Consider the following 19,502-nt stretch of genomic DNA (forward strand, 5'->3'; position numbering starts at 1 on the left):
TAATTACCCTTTTTCGCTGTTACTCTAATGCGCTAAACACTGTAACCCGTTAGACTGAGCTGAAGATAAGTTATCAAGGACAGATTCATTTTGAAGTCGACAAAATGCACTGTGCAAAATCAGAGCTGACGGTTCTTCTTGGTGTCGGAATATTTCTAGCTGGTTCCATTTCCCTAATCGCGATTACAATGCAAAGAATTTTCCCAGCTCGTGAGGAGCAAACTTTTAAAGAAATAAACTGTACGATTGTGTCTGGGGATATGAACACAAAAACAAAATGCTCCAATAAAAATCAAGACGCACGCCACCCGTGCCTCAGGATATATGTTCTGTGTGGCAAAGATGAGATTCAAGAGAACCCTTCTTTAGAGAGCGCACAGCCTCGTTTATTAAGAAAGGATTTCTACAGCTTACACCAACAGGTACGTACAGATCTCAGTCTGTTTATTCTCATTGTTTTACAGATTGTGAGGTTTTTTTTTTTTTTGTCGCCTAAATAGTATTTATTAAGTTAAAACGAGCTGTTTCTGTGATTTGTAGAACGATCAGTAGCGATTTCATATTTTCGTGAAAAACGTATCATCAGTACATCAACGAATTGCAAAAGCACGTCCATATTTCATTACGCAATGAAAAGGCATTTGGCTTTTGATCTCCATTGTTGAATTAGATTGTTATTAGTTATTTTTGCTTGTTATGTATTTGCTTCTGACCTGGGAAAACCAATCACAATCGTCTGGACAGAACCTAGGTCAAGTTGCCATCTGTCTGTCAACGCAGCGCCATCACTGGCACATGTCCACATGTCCCACTTAATCCCACACTTTTTGAGTGTAATAATCTGTCGGAGTAAAGGGCGATATTGAAGAAAACACACCCTTCTGCCTCCCCCATCCCTCCCAAAACTGTTTTCAGAGCGATAATTCTGATGAAAATCATATTGCCAGAGCCAAAGAAAGTATGTCCCACTTAATCCCACACTTTTTGAGTGTAATAATCTGTCGGAGTAAAGGGCGATATTGAAGAAAACACACCCTTCTGCCTCCCCCATCCCTCCCAAAACTGTTTTCAGAGCGATAATTCTGATGAAAATCATATTGCCAGAGCCAAAGAAAGTTCCGCTTGGAAAATGCGCAAAACCAATAGGCCTCGGGCTTGCTTCAAGGCTTGCACAAGATGTACCTCACAAGACCTGAAAATGTACATAGAAAGATTTCGCAACAAATGTTTAAGTTGTTAATAATGATTTCGAAACAGCTGACATTAACGTAGTGCGGCAATACACCCAAATATGGCACCAGGTCGGAAAACATTCCCGAGGAGGAACTGAAAAAAGTTCAAGATGCAATTTTAAATGTTCACCTCTTACAACACGCGTGCTTATATTTTGCAATGTACAGCAGAGCTGGTAATGTGAAAGCCATCTGAAACAGTTTTGTTCCGAGTTATTATTTAACGTAATTTTCAGATATTATTATCCAAAATTCGCTCTCCGTGTCGCCTGAGCGCATCATAATCTCTGCACGTACGATGCGCTATTTATAGAACGAATTATTAGATGTTTTTCTTGTCACTCACATGCGTATTGAGTGACGTATTGAGGAACTAGTTAAAAAAAAGTGCATTGCCTGACTAACTATATTTTCTCCGCTTTTCTTTTTCTTTAGTGCACTTTACCACCAGAACAGTGTAGTGACAAGTCTAACAGGCATCCCTTGGAGAAATTATTTCACACTGGTAATCCTGTAGGATCAAAACTTCACTGCTTCTACAACCCAAATGATCCGGAACAAATCGTCAGCCAGAAAGATTCTAAGAAAAGCTACAACAAAATGGTGCTTAATAATGTGGTTTGGCCGCTGGCCGTTATACTGCTAGCGGTGATTATTATTGCGGGGGCCGCTTGCTTCCTCGCTACACGGCCTCAAGCTGGTTATGAAAAGTTAGAAGGAATGACCAGTACTTCGCTTCATCAAACACTCTGAACGATTGAGTGTAAGATATCACTCCACTGAACCACGATGGTGGCTTTCTTCTCCCCAATGCTAGCTCATTTGGGGTCGAAGTGAAAACAGTGCTGAATCTTAGAATTATGACAGGTACGCACTGTATAAAGGAAATAGGTTGGGACAGGTCATGATCTGTATCTCTGAGCAAAAAAATTGATAAAGTGATTGTTGGCAGCCAGATGAAGAGAAGGTTAAAGCGAGAAACTGTATAAAGAAGTCGTTAGCTTCACAGATCGAGTTTTGACTGTACCATTTACATTCAAGACTGTTGAATTCAGACAGACTTTGATGATTACAATCAATATGGCAACAGAGGAGCCAGTATTGCGAAAATTATGGAATTATAAAATTGTAACAAATATAATCATTGTAAATTATTTTGTAAAAATATTGCATCATCCAATTTGATTGCGAGGTATTTAACTTAGTTTTATCTGAAAGAAGATATTGCCAAATAAAATAAGGAATTGACCTCAGTAACTCTGCATTATCATTTTTGCTTGGGAACTCGAACTTCACCTACTTTCGCTTGGATTGACTTCGTGGAGAGAAATTCTATATAAGAAGCACCTTCAACTCTTAGGTTGTGCGAACCCTGTCGTCAAGAGATAAAACTGTGGCAAGAGTACCATATAACCCCATACATTAATTATGCATTCAGACTAGTAGACTTTGTTTTTAAAGTTTTGTCGTGAAAGACAAAGGAGTGGAATGCATAATTAATGATGGAGTACTCTTATAAGTACTCTTTCCTAAAAGAAAAATACCCCATCCTAAGAAAAGTACCCCCTCAGCCTTTATTATTGAATGAAATATGTGTCCGCAGAGAACAGAATATTTAATACATTTAACCTCGGATGTTCCCAGCGGAATCACGCCTCTCGCAGCGTTTGTAACGTCGTCATGTTATCTACAAAAACTGACAATTGACATTTCCTTTTATGCTTAGTTTTCGTTTCAAATAACAACCTTGTGCACGCTTTTTAGACCTTCGAAAGAGAAAAGGATCGATAACAGGAATTGTTTGCAAGAAATGAAAAGAATTGTTTCAATTACGCTTCTTATATTTTAGTTTCAATGAATTTAAAATTCAAATTGACGCTATATAAAACTCCACAAGTCACCAACTGGTCTTCCGTGTGAGACATATCAGACTATCTTTTTAATTTTGCCTCCTTCTCTTAGAGTTACCCTATTATTGTCTCAAAATAGTGTTGCTCATCGTTAAAGAAATTTCAGTCCTGAACACTTTTAGTTGCTAATTAACAATTGGTTCATGCTTTAGCGTGCACTATCGAGTTATGGAGCACGCGGGAAGTTTGGAGAGCACGAAAGAAGCTTAAGAGTTGCCCGAGGCGATAGCCGAGGGCAACTCTAGCTTCTTGAGTGCTCTCGAAACTTCCCACGTGCTCCATAACTCGATAGTGCACAGCTGAAAGCATGAACCAATTGTTTTAGAACATAGCCGGTGGAATTGTGCATCAAATGCGACGCGAAAAACGGACAACAATATCAGTTGAAGCGAATCGTGACGGCGCTGATGCCAAGTCTCCTTTTCCTTTGTTTTTCTCTTTTTCTGCCTCATTTAAGAACTCTAGCCCATGGGAAAAGGTCGAAACATTGTCTTCGTTTTCGGACTAGCAGACCGAGTTTCTGTTTGTATCCGTTATTGTCGCGAAATGTATTATTTTTCCCCGCACTAGCAATGGCCGCTCGCGCGAAAAAAAAATTTCTGGCGAAGTCGGATTTGCTGACGCTATCAGCGTGCACTATCGGGATTTTGAGCACGCTTACGTATAATGAATTTGATTGCGCGACTCTGCTAGCTATGTTCTAAATTAAAATAGGAGAAATAGAGGGCCGATTAAAGAGTTGATTGACCTTTGTTTCAGTTTCTGTAAATCATGCGAACGTGATAGGGTGGAGCGGAAATGCGTGCAATGACTCGCCAGGATATAATCATTTGTCACATGTAATACGGCTTTTTCTCTTCTTGAAGCTGACCGAAGAGGAGCTGTATAATAAAAACAGAACTAAATATCCAAACTTCAAACAGTTTATTCAGGATCTCCTCGAAACGTGCTTCTGTTGCCTAATGTACGCCAACTACTTTAAATTTTCGCTAATTCTGGCGAGCTTGTTGTTTCTCACGGGATTTATCTCCCTGGCGGTTTTGACTACAACTCAAGTGATGCCCGCTCGAAAAGGGCTGAGCTACGAACAAACAACTTGTCGAGTAACACGTAGGGAGATATTTTGTGAAACTAACAACTGTAGTGAATGTAGCCCTGGAAGAAACAGTGCAGGTTCCTTGTGTCTCAGAGTGTACGTGCTTTGTGGTGATCATGACGAAACCGTAAACAAAAACCTTTCAAGCTACAGGGAAGGCGGATATCTGCTTCGTAAAGATGTGTACCACTTGAACGACAAGGTAACAAATTCAAGTAGTCTTATTCATTTTTTACATTTCATACAATTCCGCTCAAAGATGGATTATGACTCAGTTCTAGTTTCCAGATAGTTAAGTATCTAATTTGTTATGCAACTGTTTTTTTATTTTGCATTTACATCAGCTTATCCCGAAAGTGAACGCCTCGAAACATCGAATAAAATTTCCATTTTTCCGATATATTATTTTCGCGAAAAACAATCAGCTAGAAGGGTCATAAGTTCAAGTGAACTATTCCTGTTGCAGACATTTTATTTACTCTTTTAATCAAGCAGATAGGGTAATAAAAAATATCTCAATGAAAGACTGAAAAGCAGAAACGGGCAGCTGTTTTGCTAATAAATCTCTTTATTATCCAACTACAGACCGTAGAGTACAAATAACGCCATAGACGAGTATAAATATCACGCGGTATTTGTACTCCAGAGTACCGGTTAAACAGAAAAGTTAAAAAGAAAAAATGACGTTATCAATTTGAATCATTCTGACGACGAAGAGTCGGAATGGCTGGCAAATATAGATCCAAGTTTACTTGATGAATCAAGCGAAGAAAAACAGCTATACGACTAGGAAATTTCTTCACTTATTGAGGAAAATAGAAGCAGCAACACGACAATTCCGTTCCGGTCAGTGTGAAACGCAGACTGCGGAGTGCAGACCGGGGGTAAAATGTAGACTGAGGGTAAAATGCAGACTGCAGACCAGGAGTAAAATGCAGACTGAGGGTAAAATTCATTTACAAGTCATTGAATAAGAATAGCGTCTATTGTGTTATACCTCATTTTTCAAAGCCTCCCGACATATGTAAATGATGTGGACGGGTATTCTGAAGTTGCTCCAATATTAATAATAAAAAAAACGAGTCTTAAGGATGAAAAAGAGTGTTCGTACCCGTAAAATAATGTCATGCCAGTATAAAAGTCACGTCGTCCCCAAGTCACATGGCATTATAAAATGTCGGAAAACGAGGAGGACGATCTCATGGTAATTTTCGATAATTTGCGTTAATGTCTTTCACAAACTATGCTCGATACCTACAAGTTTACCTTGCCTTGCTGTTGTGCTGTCGTGTTTTGCTTGCCTTGTCTTCCAAACAATTCCAAGGCCATATGAAGAATTTGGACGCTGAAAGAATTACTCGGTCCCAGACCTATTCGCGAAAGCACAATTCAAAATGGCCGACATGTAAACAAAGGTAAGATGCATAGCATTACGATCAGTTTGGGCGCTTTTGGGAAACTTGGTTCAACAAAATGGGGAGTTCAAGAACTCGAGGTTGATAGTATGTTTGACTCAGGCGAATAAACGCCTTTTGGTTTTAATCTTCGGAATTTTGAAAAAAAAACTACGGGTACGGGTAGGAACGCTCCCAAGTCTTGTTTTTTATTATGAATATTTTATTTTACCCTCAGTCTGCATTTTAACCCTGGTTTGCAGTCTGCAGTCTGCATTTTACCCCTGGTCAGCAGTCTGCAGTCTGCATTTTAACCCTGGTCTGCAGTCCGCAGTCTGCATGTTACCCTCAGTCTGCATTTTACCCCCGGACGGCAGTTCGCAAACTGCAGTCCGCAGTCTGCGTTTTACACTGACCGATTCCGTTCCGCTTCGCATACTTCTGTCTCGCACTCCCCGTAAAAAAATATCTGCGAAATTCGCCCGCACTGAAATAACAATTTGGCGTGTTAGATAATATACGTCAAAATACGGCACAACTCGTAAAAATACTCAGCGATACTACACAACAAAACGTCTAATTAACAATTATTCCACGAGTGCGCGTTGGATATGAGATGATAGATAGCCAACTCGGCGCTACGCGCCTCGTTGGCTATAATCATCTCATATCCAACAAGCGCGAGTGGAATAATTGTTTTATTAAAAACGCCCCCAAGGAATTATTATTTTGTAAGAAGAAACTGGATTTTTTAGCTCCCTTTTGATTTTAAGCTGACGCGTACGCTTATCATATTCGTAGATTATGGTATATTGGCTGATATACCATAATGGCTAAGCCAATAAAAAGTCTTGAATTGCATTATCCAATGATCCAGTTTTTAATAATAAGATATATTTATTAGCAACGGGAAGAGTCGAGGGATTCGCACCACACGCTATCGGGAATCACTCGCATGTGAAATTACTAGCTAAAGAAAGAAAAGGAAACGCATGAAAATTATTTATCAAAATGAAGCAATTCCTATAATTCAGAAAGAGCATATCTTACATTTCTGTGTTCCGAAAATTCTTTCTTTTCAGTGCACTCGAAAGCTAAAACCAATCTGCTCGGACCCAGCCCCCACCCCAAATGGACTGGAAGACTTTCAAGTTGGAGAAGGGAGGACTGGGCCTACGTACCAGTGCTATCGCAACCCAAATGTCCCGAATGAGGTCGTGTATGAAAATCACAGCAAAGAACATTATAGAAAAGTCGTGCTACACAGCGTTTTGTGGCCGACTGCTTTAATAGGACTCTCCATAGTAATTCTCACTGCAGCCATGTGCTTTTGCCCGATGCGGAGAGACTATAGAAAAATACCATAAACTGTTAAATGTGCTAAAACTGATAACTGAAAGTTAAGTTGGGTCCTGCTCGGATTTGAATTCCTGGCAGGGTAAATGGATGACCGATCTGACATCGCGGAAAAATATCGCCGGCTCAAGTCACAAGATACAAAGTTCAGTGAGAATTAAAACAAGTTGATATAATTGCTAACAATAAGGCTTCAGGTGTATCTGTACAGCGAGAGGGCAGCAAATACCTCTCAAAATAAGGTCATACACGATTCAGATCAATAGTTTAACTATTGAAGCTCTGATCTTAGGTAAATAAGTACTATTAGGTATAAAAACAGGCGTACTATACAAAGAGTACAATTGTTAACCTTGTCAACCATGTATAATGAAAACATGCCTGGAGAGTTCTTAAATTTGGAAAAAATTGGTAAGTAGAAGAGGAATGGAAATTTTCCAAATGAAATACTCTGTCAAGTACAATAGGCTTCAAGGATTTATAATTTGTTGACCAAAATTTTGTTAAACACATCAACATTCTCATCTTCAAATGGCAGTTGAAAAACCGTAATTTTTCTAAAGGAAAGTTGACCGATGAATCTTGGCCTTTAAGACCATGTAGTTCATTCTCATTTCCTCTGTAGTGGGGTCATAGTTTCCATTAGTCCGAGAAGGAAGTATTTTTGAAGTCACGTGGCGTTTTATGTTGTATTTCGCGCCATCCCTGGAGCAAGAAGCCTGGGTGATACCGTTATGCAAGCCACACAATGTCCTTCTATCGTCACACTCCGGAAAGCTTCTGTCCCTACGATTTCCTTCAACTGGGGGTATTTGGTTTCCGTTGTTTTCTCCTAGACGGTCTCTGGGATCACAACATGTATTCCAGAGGGATTCGCCATTCTCAGTGAGCCTCGGACCCATTATATCTTTTGTGTCTCCACACCTCACTTTTCTCCAAGGCTTTCTGTCATTCCAACTTGTCGGGCAAATAAAACTCGGTACGACCTCGACTGGCGGAAAAAGTCCTTTACTATTTTCACCAAAAGGTTTTACCCTGGAGTTCCTTGGCATCGAACTTGTATTGTCTCTTGTAGTGTACGGAGAGGCAAGCCAGGGTAAGACGAGATTTTCCCCTTCAAAACTTTTCCTCGATACAAACATATTTCTTCGGTTCAATTTCTCCTGTTCAATGTAATCATCCGAACAGGGCTTCCGTTCCGAATTTTCCTCTCTTCTAGATTTTCTCTCCCCTCTTTTTGGTGCATTCTGCTGGTCGATTACTGCCTGGCTGTTTACCTTAACTAATGACGTTGAATTATTGTGTTTCGATGAACCCAAAGAGAGGCTCGCCTTGTATTCTCTTTCGTGTATTTTGTTCAGATTGACATTTCCTCTTTTGAATGCTGCATTTTTCTGCCTGTGATAGATTTTCGGATGTAAATTTTTAAACGGATTTTCCATTCTCTCCATTTTGGTCTGCTTACTGTCTCAAGACTAAACGATGCTGTTGGCTGCTGATAACACGTTCAACAATCAGGACCTCTGGGAAGTCACTTCGTTCTTCGCTATAAAAAACAGAGAAGTCATACAGATAACTGATCAACTAATTATAGTATACCTCTTAAACAGAAAAACACTCGTTCCATATCAAGGCAGCGTTAACGATCTAGTTGCTATTTCTGATCAACCATTGAACAGTACGGCCAAGTTAAAAAAAGCTTCACATAAACCCTTAAATCAACCAAAGCGACCAGAAGAATTTTCCCTTATATAGTCACACTGATGCAAATAACAAGGTAAAATAACTTATCTTAAATATACAGCAGCAGGAGTCAGCTTCTCAAAAGTAACATCAGTTTTGAATAAATAAAGTTCACCTTATAATGACCTATTTATACGGCATTCTGATTCAAATTGACGAAGAAAAGCTAATCGCTGCTTTTTGACATCTTAGCATGACGAATGTCTCCCTGACTTTGGTATTAGTAAACAAACTGCTTATGGATCCAAATGTGTCTTTTGAGGGTAAACGAATATCATGGGAAAAATGGCGCATATCTCATTGAGACACTTCCAACTCAAGACTTTAAGTTCTTAACTTCAATTTCTTTGTCCCTGACTGTTCGAAGGGAAATTCATTTTACCTACTTCGAAAAAGGGAAAATCTTCCACATACATGTCATGTCCACATGAATTCAAAATTTCTCATTCTCATAGTTTAGGATTATTTTCAGCGGCGCATTTAAGTGACGCCGAAAATCTGCCGCTAACCACGAACATTTCTCCTCAGATTTATCTCTCTATAAGCCTCTATCACAGCCTAAATTTCACCACAACAGCTTAAGCTCCAAATTCTCTCTAACCAAAGGTTGCCACACTTACCTTCTCTCATTTCTACACTTTCGTGTCTGATGCGTCGACGACAGTTTCGCCGAATATCAAACATATAGGTACTGCGCATAGCAAAATGCTTAGCTGATCAAACATTGTTACCAAGTTACGCCTCTTATTCACCAAGGTGAACAAATATACGCTGATAACATCAAATTTCCTTTCCATTAGAATTAATCTACGTCGGGTGAGAGATGTTAATCATAAGTAGGTTTAATTATTAAGAGTCCTGTTCACAAAGTGAGTTTATCAAAATTATGACCACATCGTAATCAGAAAACCAAAAAATTACAAAGTCAATGGAAAGATTCATCATATTTTTGTAGATAAAACTGGCACGCAATACAATTCACATGCTTCGCTAATTTGTGCTAGGCCATGAGCACGAGATATCTCATTAAAATTTCAAATCGCTTGTCTAAAACTAGACCGAAAATGGTCATATTGATTTTGTTTTGATTGTCTCACAGTAACGAATGCTAACCTTTCAGATCAAGTCAACTGGGCATGTTTTTGGTGCGGCGTTCGAGAGCTTTAGGTGCTTATATAATAATAATAATGATAATGAAATAGCTAGATATTTTTCCCATCTTCAAAGGTCCTCTTACTCTATCTACTCCAAGTCTTTCAGAGAGGTAATACACACTCGGCGCAAAACAGCATTTAAACTGACAAAATTATCAATTGATTCATAAAAAATGAATTTTTCTTTGATGTGTTGGTTTCCTGGTTCCGACAAGATCAAGCTGCAGGCAAAATTTATGCTGCAATCATTTTTATTAGGGTATGACAAAAAATCAAAAACACAAACAGCGAAGAATACCTCGAATATTGGATGCGTTTTATCAGCCCAACTTTTCAGACTAATCTTTTTTGTGGGCCGATCAATAACTCTAAAAAAAGACCACTGGACCAAAACTAAAGATCGTAGTTTGGTTATGTTGGGAAGAGAAAACTTACTATCGATGTCGATTCGTATAAGTTCGAAAAGAGAGCTTGCAGACTTCTCAAACTTCCTAATCATCGTTGTCGTTGTTTTGATTGTCATCGTCATCGTCATCATCATCATCATTATTATTTCAGACACTCTAGACAGTTCTATATCTTTTCTCCACAGCTATAAAAGCAGTCCGCTGACCAATGAGCTTGAACCTCCTTAAGTGTCAATTCCAAAAAGTATTGCGCTTCTTATTTGCATGTTCAGAATACAACACATACGTACTAAGTTCTCCAGAAATAACTCATCTGATAAAGAGTCGATCTGTTTACAAATATGCCAAATGTTCCACGTTTCAACACTCCACGCATTGACTAGAAACTTAAATCCCTGAGTGTTAGAGATATAATAATCATTATAGGATATATATTTGATTTAAAGGTTTTCGACAGTATTAAAAACAATTTTTTTTATTAAACTAACAAAATAAATTGTGAACCAGTTAATCAGCTACAGTAAACAAGCAAAAGTGATATTGATGGACAAAAGCGGTAAGCAGATAACTAAGCGAAAACGAACAATACTCAAAATGTAAGAATCACTCTTATCATGAACCACAGAAAAGAAAGAAACGAATCGTTCGCCCACGTTTTAAAATCTTTAAACTGAAATTGATACCAGATATGTTTCTTAACAACTCGTTTTAGTTTTGAGCTCGAATCCTAACAACTCTTGCTGTAGCTAAGCAACCACACAAACAGGAACAAACACCCTTGACTTATGACGAATTGACTCGAAATAGGTGAACAATAGCTGTATGGTGACTTGGTGCTGCATTGCTGTTTAAAACTGAATTTACTCCAGTAGAGTGTTTTTGAGGAGAAGTTTGCCTCTTCTTAGATCGGTAACTGAATCCTGTAGTTTCACAACGGTTATCCGGAGATTAAGCAGTCAAGAATATTGGTCATAAATGTTGTAAGCCAAGTTACATAATTTTATTTACCGTGATTGAGTTCAAGCCCGCGATAACTCTATAACGATACTTGATAACTATTAATCCTTGGTATCGGAAGAGTGTTAATGTAATAATGATTCAACAGCCTTAGCTGATATTAGGTATAAGAGCAACATTTTCTTTCAACATAATCCTTCGCATGTATTTTCTCTCTTCATTCGTAAACTCAATTTCAAAAGTCGATTTTTATCACCGTTTACACTGATTTAACAAATATGATTAGCATTTTGTACTCTTACTAAAGTAATATCATACAGTCAGTCGCCTCAAATTAACGATTTAGCCTTGTTTGAATATTGTTTTGTTTATTCATTGGGTACAATTTGTTTACGTTTTATAAGTTAGCAGAGTCAACTGCATGGCCTAAGCGATCGCAAGACTATAATTCTGATTATTTAGCAATAAAAGGATGAATAAAATGATTACTAGGCCCTTCGAGGTAACAATTTAGCAACAAGGTTGGCTGCAATTTTTGGTGAAAAATAATTGTGTTAGCCAGCTGATTAATTAGTGGTTCACATCGAGGCACGTATTCTAAACAGTTGGATTTCCCACTGTTATTAACTCTCTTCAGGTCAATATCTAAAATCTCTGAATCTCTGGAAGTGTTGTAGACGAGTTAAACGAGTAAATATATTACGAATCAAACGTTATTGAATTTTCATGTTATAATTATTTTTTGGATTTTATTGTAACTCTATGAGCTTAATAAGAAATTATTGGACGAGGTTGAGCGTGATATTATGAATCATCAAAACCGAGGTCTGAGTTGTCTGCCGGAGCCGATGGCTGAGGAACAAAACACAGACACGAAGTTTGATAATTCATGATATCATTCGAAAAACGAATTCAATAATAGTTTTATTATATATTTTAGACAATCTGCTTGCTTGCAAAAAAGGTACTTATCTGATGCAAAAATGGCTCTATTTCAAATGGTGCAGATAACACTGATAAGCCTCATCAAAAACTGCAAAAACCATCGGAAAACAAGGTACAATAATAAGATCTTTGCCTGTATAAAGTATATAGTAAAGTAGACCAAGCCTTCAGAGCATTCTACCAGTAATTCGAAGTCTTTTTAGTTGTTGAAAATAACGTTACATTTAGAAAAATTGTACGTTATAGAAACCTGGGCAGTAGAGGTACTCATACAAACTCTTTTTGTGACACAGAAAACATGTATAGGCGATGACGGCACGTTATTTTCTATAGCAGTCGACTTTTGTTTACCTTATTATTGTTAAATTGACTTATTATGAAAAATCTGACTAGTCGAGCGGAGCATTCAATCAATAATTGTTTAATAATACATTCTGGAAGCGTTCAACCATTTTTAGTGTCTGTATGAGTTTGCAAACGCTTGAAAATACTACACAGACTAGGGGCTTGGAAACTACGCAGACTTCGAACTAAACAGGATGAATGCAATATCCGCTGCAGATATTGGATTTAGCATGTTGACCTCACAGGCCATTGCAGTGGCGGATCCAGGGGGAAGGTCCGGGGAGTCCGGACTACCCCCCCCCCCGCTTATCAGACCTGACGTTTACAACTTTGACTGAAATTCTTACATTGACAGGATCGTATGTAACACTTTTTACTGGCTGATTTTTTTTAATGAATCCAAGTAAACGGTAAGTGGCCAAGTAATTATAAAGTGCAATCACTACTGGTGGGAGGGGGTGTGGGGGGTGTGAGAGACAAGTAATTTGCCCCGGTCCAACAGTCCTTTCTGAACCAAATTTTGGACCCCCCCAGTCAAAAATTGCTGGATCCGCCCTTGCATTGTATATCGATTGCATGCTCTTGACCAATCAGATTTTTCATAGTAAGTCTAATGTGTAATGATATACAATATCGCGTGAAGTTGACATGATAAATCCAGTATCTGACGCGGATATTGCATTTATCATGTTTCTCACTCAGAGAGAAACTCAAAATGGCTGAACGCTTCGCCTCTGTTTCTGCGGAGGATTTAAAACTTTGGATTGAAGATAAAGATTCAAAAAACACTAAGAGAACAACAAAAACAAGTGTAAAGATTCTGAATGATTATTTGACGGAGAACAACTTGGTAGAACCACAAGATAAAACTGCTTTAGCCAATGTTCTGAAGAAATTATACGCCGAGGCTAGGAAAATTGACGGCAGCCCGTACTCAAAAAGTTCCATGAATTCTTTACGATTTGGACTCAACAGGCATTTCAAGGCAAAAGGAACAGACATTATCAAAGACCCAGAATTCGTCGAGGCAAATAAAGTGTTTCTAGCGAGGTGTGTCGATTTAAAACGGCAGGGTTTGGCGAAGGTTGAACACAAACCCGCTATTTTAGCAAACGACCTTCGAAAACTGTACGAGTGTGGAGTTTTTAACTTAGATGATCCCAGAACACTTCAAAACAAAGTCTTTTTCGAGATGATAATGTACTTTTGCCACCGCGGCCGGCAAAACCTCAGGGAACTGAAAATAAAAGACTTTTCATTCACAAGAGATGGCAAAGGCGCTCGATATGCGTGCAAAACCGGCGATGAGTTGACAAAGAACAACAGAGAGGACGAAGTAGTCTCTGAAGGTGAAATGATGTTCGAAAAAGCTGGACCTCACTGTCCCGTTGCTTCTTTGGAACTCTATATAAAACACCTCAATCCCAAGAATGATTTTTTGTTCCAAAGGCCAAAGAAAGGAAGTAAAATCGGAGTTGACGATGTGTGTTTTGATAATATGGCTGTTGGTGAGCGCACGCTCGCCGAGAAAATGAAATATATCTCTAAAGAAGCAGAATTGTCAAAGGTTTATACAAATCATTCAATAAGAGCCACTGCAGCTACAGCTTTGGATAAGTGTTGGCATGAAGCGGGCCACATCATGGCTGATAGTGGCCACCAAAGTGAGCGAAGTATACAGAGCTACTGCAAAACAGACACTGACACCAAAATCATTCATATCGTGTTTGTAAATTTGCCCGAGTGTCGCCCTGCGGTTGAAGAAGATCAAGATTTCAGAAACAAACTTAGATGGCAAAAAGACTCTGGAATAGCAAGGGGATTTACAGTGTAAACTGTGACTAGGGATCACACTTACAACATCTCGTATTATTATACATAGACTTACTAGTTCGAGAGTGTTTAATAAATGTTTAATAGCATGTGGAGTTGAGATTATAATCCAATATCTGCAGTTAATATCGTACTTATATGTCGAGTTCAAAATCTAGCTGGTTTCCAAGCCGCTCGTCCATGTGTTGTTCTCAAAATTTTTCAAACTCAGAGAGAGAAGTGTCTTCCTTTGCAGAATGTTTGAAAATGTATAATAAAATTACCGGTTTTCCCATGATATCATGATTTATCAAAACTCGTGTCTATGTTGTCCACCTCAGCCTTTGGCTTCAGGCTTCGGTTTTCATAAATCATATCAAACCCAACCTCATCCAAAAACTGTTTAATATCATGCTCAGCCTCATCTAATAACTGCTTATCGTTGATGAAGAGTTATGCTTGAAAAGCTTGAAATTACTAATAAAGCTTGAATTCATTAACTAAAGTTGGATAATGTATTTTGGATTTTTAGCCATTTATAAGATGCGATTGTTTTATTAGGGACTTTAAGCAGTCAGTACGGCAACGCCACGGAAGACCTCGGTTAAAAAATGAGTTTCTACTTTTAGTTAGAATTTCGAAAATGGCTGCATGTGTTTACCGTCTCATAGGGTGCCACACCTCAAACTCAACATAACGCATAAAAGTAGCGTTGAGATCCAAATGTAAATTAAAATAATTTGCCGCTGCGGTTTCGCTTCGCAGACGACGCAAATTTTGGTGATTTCACGTTGTTGTTTTGTAAAAGACGGCTAAGAAATGTACAAAGTTTTAAAACTCACGTGCTGGGCTATTGCTCTGCCAATTAAATCAATTGTTTTTCCACGTTCTCGTTGACGTAGCCGTCGTGGTTTGCTTAAAGTCCCTATTGTCTCATCAACGGCAGTAAGTTATATTTGCAAAATGATTACATCTTTCACTCCACAAAACGGGAATAAAAAATTAAACAGACCATAAACAAAAGCATTATGCTTAATTGGCTTCAACGTTTACCCCACAGAGACATACGCAACTGTGTAACGGAAACCACCGTCACCTGTTACTGAGGTTACATTAAACGACACTTGTCCACGTCAGCGTTTTTTTGTTCCAAGATGTAATTTTCCTTAATTTTTTCCCGTTTCAATTTCATTCTGATCAAAGTCACAAATAAATTGTGCGTCCAAATGAATGAGAATGATCGTGAAGTAATACAATTCTGAGAACGTTAACGTTTTCGAATCGATCCGTTTTTGTCATAAAACACAGTCGTTTTCAAGTGTTTTAGTGCGGACGGAAGGCCAAAACGCATCGAAAAGTATCCGTTTTTAAATGAAAACGCATTAGTGTGTGGACAGGGTCTGAGATATCTCTACAGTTGAGAAAGGAAGGGCACTTATAAGACGAGATAAACCCAGATTGTAAGAGCACAAACATTGATTAAATCCGGAATTGAGCAAGATGACGGCCATACCTTCCACATGACCTTCGGATTTGAAGAACGCCCGAATATGTAACAACTTTGGCGAAATTAAATTGACGCTTACCGATTAAATACTAATTGTTAATATTTCATCGTACAATCTAATGGACCCGAGCATGAAAAGAAAATGTAAGTTAACAAACTGATACAATTGAACAAACCAGTATCAATCGTTATGGTAAATATGTTGTGTTATGTAAATAACAACAAGTGATGACGTAGACGTTGAGCAAAGCACTTGAGAAGCACTTAAGGAAAAAATACAGCTGAACTCCTTTGTTTTTATATAAAGCATGACCGCCAAGAAATTATTTCAATGTCAAATGAGGTTTAATATCTAATTGAGAATTATTTTGGTATTTGTGAAGTTTCCTAAATTTTAATCAGTATAAATGTTTTCTTGTTGATGTGTGGCCCTTCAAGAATTCACCTAAAATTGAAACTTTTCAAACATCCGTCGAACCCTTTTATCGCTATCTGGGCAGTTGGAATTACGTCAAGAAAGAATGTTATCCAATCAAGATTGCGACAAAACAAAGGAGCATTTTGTTTCCTAATAAAAATAATAAAGCCTTCTCCGCCAAACTTGATTAATCTTCTTTGTTTGAAAGCGATCAATGAATCTCAACAACCAACAGAAATGTGGGTGAAAGATCGCTTCTAGTGAGTTCAGGGAATTTCAAACATTTGTGTTGTATTTCAAATTACAGAATATACTTTTTCATCGAGGTTTGGTGAACTTTTGTCTGTTTTCCAGAAGTTGAAAAAATAATCAGTACTTCCTTTGTACATATTTTTACACCTCCGCTAATGGCCACATTAAAACTTGCGAAGTCTAATACAGCCTTAAGTAGATATCTACCCCCACAGAGGTGATTACAGCCACTGTTCGCATCATTTGGTTTACGGAAAATAACTAAATATTTGCCATTTAGTTATGTAAAATAAATTCTCGCAAACTCTGGTACCTTCGAGTTTTCAACTGTTCGGAAATGTCGTTCACTGACTACTTAAAATTATGGACAAATGCAGTCTTGCGCGAGAACAGTCGGTACACATTTTGACACCTTTTGAACAAAGTACAATGCGTTGTTTTGTCATTATTATACACGTGGTATTTAATACAGCTTTGAGTTACCTATCGTTGATGTCTACAAAGTCTCCTCGTCAGCATAAGTACCTCAAAACCGAGTTTTCTAAATGACTTTGGCATCCCTGATTAATACGTTGCTTAACAGTGTTGTTTGTTATTCACGATTTGGAGCCAAAATGTTGCGGTGAAAGCCGCAATCCACGGAGTGTGGGAGTACCTCTGAATGTCTCTCATATCGGTCTTATTCTACTGTCCTGTCACTTTAAAGTGGAATCATCTACGTTCTTCGTCACGATGATAGACACCATTCACTGTGAACGGATCTTCGTTCTCGTAGTTTGATTTGACGTTCAAAGCATCCTTTGGCAGTATAACTACATCATTACGGTGTAGCGATGGAACACAGCTGGGTCGTTCCAACTGATTATGCCTCAGCTCAGTTTCTAAAGGTGGAAGATTGGTTGAAAGGAGCGAAACTCGCCGCTCTTTCCTCGAAGTATCACCTCTAGCAGGTGAAACTACCAAGCGATCACAAGGTGAACGACTCCCGCGTTCAAGCAGAGGTGCATCGCTTAACGATCTCCATCGAGATCTTGGGATTAATTCGGACTCTTCGTTGTTTAAATCAGCGGGACAACTTCGTCTCTTTGGAGTGCATGGATCGACTCGAATCGATGGCAAAGGTTCGTTTGGTCGAGTCACCGAAGCTCTTCTCAGCAAAACTTCATCAAAGAGAACGTTTGACTCAACATCTTCTTCCGCTCGTTTTCGAATCATTTCGAGGACTTCCTTTGTGTGTTCCTCAGTTGGCCTGTTACGTAAAGCTCTGTTTCTTATCTCTTCCGTGTTCCTCATACCGCTATAGTTGGAAAACTTTAATCGAAGATGTCTGTTTCTTTGACTAAACTACGTCTAAGATTTGTGAGTGAATGACTCATCGATCTTCTAAGTCCTTGTTATAACAGTTTGTATCCAAAACAATCACAAACTTGCGTCAAATGAGCTATTTATGTTGTACTCCGCCGAGGATAATTGCGGCTAAATGCAACGTAATCAGCGCAACTGAATCGAACCGTTTATAAGGGAAATAATGACGCTACCACAGCGACAACACATCAGTAGTAAGACTAATATCACTTAACTATAGGTAAAGGGCAAAGCTAATTAAGACGGTCCAATAGCTAATGTGCAAGTGCGACCTCTTAACCCATTGTTTCCTTGCCTGAGGGACTTTAGCTGACTTTAGGCTAATTAATCTTCATTTATGTATAGAATAAAGCTTTGTTAACAAACACAGAACAATCAGTAGATTTACTGGGGTTTGTCAAAGCTCCGCTCTCTGCAATTATGTCTCAGCTAAACGACGCCTTAATCTTTTGAACAAATTGATCAAAGAAAGTAACATTGCTATTAGCTTTGCAATTAATGGTTTGAACCCGGGGGTAACATGTGAAGGTGTAGTCTGATCGTCCGGGTGAGTGTAGTCCTGAGAAGGACTGTTGTCGGTGGTAGTGACTGACGTTTCGACAACCTGTACGGAAGTCATCATCAGAGTCAAATGAGCTATTTAAGACTCTGATGATGACTTCCGCACAGGTTGTCGAAACGTCAGTCACTACCACCGACAACAGTCCTTCTCAGGACTACACTCACCCGGACGATCAGACTACACCTTCACACGCTATTAGCTTTGTCTGTGAAAAGTCTGAAAAGCTTTGCAAATATCTTGTCGGGAATTGATTGAGAGCATTTTTCAATCGAAAAATTATGAGTGGGCCAAAATGTTACGACATAAATTTATGTCATTTTTGAGGCAATATTTATGATTCCAGAACTGCATATTGATTTTCCTCAGTCATTGCAGGGCACTTCAACCGTGGAGGTTTGAGGGAAGAGCCCTGTTGGGACAGATTCAGTTTTATGACCGTAAATGGTGGTTCGACCAGTCCGCCCAAGTCTGTGTCAATATCAAGAGTATAGTAAGATCTTTAGAGCTCTTTACAAAAATTATATGTTCGATTCATATATGTCAACACCGGCACCCTTTTCGAGGGACAATTCGTTCTTCTTGAACTTTAAATTTCTATCACGGGAGCCTAAGCACCCTTTCATGCAAAATAATGAAATAAGCAGAATGAAGATGTTTGGATGCCGTATGATGAAAACAAGTTTGATTTTACTTCATTAATGATGAAGTCACTTCCCTTTCTGATTGCTCCTTCTGTTCTATCCTTGAAACAATTTGGTACAAGAAATGTTTATTTTATAAAATCCATGTGATGAAATAATGAATGACCATAATAATGGTTTCAAATGAAGAAGATTACAGTCTTTGTTTTGTTGAACCTTTCAATTTCTGTAAAGAGTACTTCTTGAGAATAAAACTATGACTACGTGTTCAAAACAGAAAAAGTCAGTCTAGTTATAAGTGATTTAACTGCCATTCAGTGATACCACCCACTTGGGCAATAACAAGCTACCGGTTTCCGTTTGGGTAAGGGAGTAAAATTTCAATGGTTGTTTCATCCTTTCTCAC

General features: G+C 38.5%; 5 protein-coding genes and 1 long non-coding RNA gene across 7 annotated transcripts; 3 read left to right on the top strand and 3 right to left on the bottom strand.

Moving 5' to 3' along the window:
• Nucleotides 1-2,485, top strand: LOC111327302 (uncharacterized). The gene is made up of 2 exons (XM_022931453.2): nucleotides 1-422; nucleotides 1,668-2,485. Exons 1-2 carry the CDS (start codon nucleotides 105-107, stop codon nucleotides 1,983-1,985), a joined length of 636 nt encoding a protein of 211 aa, XP_022787188.2. The 5' UTR covers nucleotides 1-104; the 3' UTR covers nucleotides 1,986-2,485.
• LOC148727717 (uncharacterized) lies at nucleotides 474-5,579 on the bottom strand. 2 transcript variants are annotated; one of them, XR_015988894.1, is made up of 2 exons: nucleotides 5,505-5,579; nucleotides 474-1,192 (listed from the first exon to the last, which is right to left on the bottom strand). It is a non-coding gene; the product is annotated as an uncharacterized LOC148727717 (long non-coding RNA). The 2 variants fall into 2 exon arrangements; XR_015988893.1 differs by lacking the exon at nucleotides 5,505-5,579 and adding an exon at nucleotides 2,533-2,653.
• On the top strand, nucleotides 3,974-7,500 carry LOC111327264 (uncharacterized). The gene is made up of 2 exons (XM_022931405.2): nucleotides 3,974-4,440; nucleotides 6,715-7,500. The coding sequence occupies exons 1-2, from the start codon at nucleotides 4,105-4,107 to the stop codon at nucleotides 6,997-6,999; spliced, it is 621 nt and encodes a 206-aa protein (XP_022787140.1). The 5' UTR covers nucleotides 3,974-4,104; the 3' UTR covers nucleotides 7,000-7,500.
• LOC148727718 (uncharacterized) lies at nucleotides 7,140-8,439 on the bottom strand. Its single transcript, XM_088725597.1, has one exon. It carries the CDS (start codon nucleotides 8,437-8,439, stop codon nucleotides 7,546-7,548), a length of 894 nt encoding a protein of 297 aa, XP_088581723.1. The 3' UTR covers nucleotides 7,140-7,545.
• A 1,143-nt stretch (nucleotides 8,440-9,582) lies between these two features.
• Nucleotides 9,583-14,649, top strand: LOC111327261 (uncharacterized protein KIAA1958). Its single transcript, XM_022931397.2, has one exon. It carries the CDS (start codon nucleotides 13,255-13,257, stop codon nucleotides 14,371-14,373), a length of 1,119 nt encoding a protein of 372 aa, XP_022787132.1. The 5' UTR covers nucleotides 9,583-13,254; the 3' UTR covers nucleotides 14,374-14,649.
• A 1,892-nt stretch (nucleotides 14,650-16,541) lies between these two features.
• On the bottom strand, nucleotides 16,542-18,336 carry LOC111327265 (uncharacterized). Its single transcript, XM_022931406.2, has one exon. It carries the CDS (start codon nucleotides 17,819-17,821, stop codon nucleotides 17,240-17,242), a length of 582 nt encoding a protein of 193 aa, XP_022787141.2. The 5' UTR covers nucleotides 17,822-18,336; the 3' UTR covers nucleotides 16,542-17,239.
• Between the last annotated feature and the right edge of the window lie 1,166 nt (nucleotides 18,337-19,502).

This window comes from Stylophora pistillata, chromosome 6, assembly GCF_964205215.1.
Source record: "Stylophora pistillata chromosome 6, jaStyPist1.2, whole genome shotgun sequence".
NCBI classification, from domain to species: Eukaryota; Metazoa; Cnidaria; class Anthozoa; order Scleractinia; family Pocilloporidae; genus Stylophora; species Stylophora pistillata.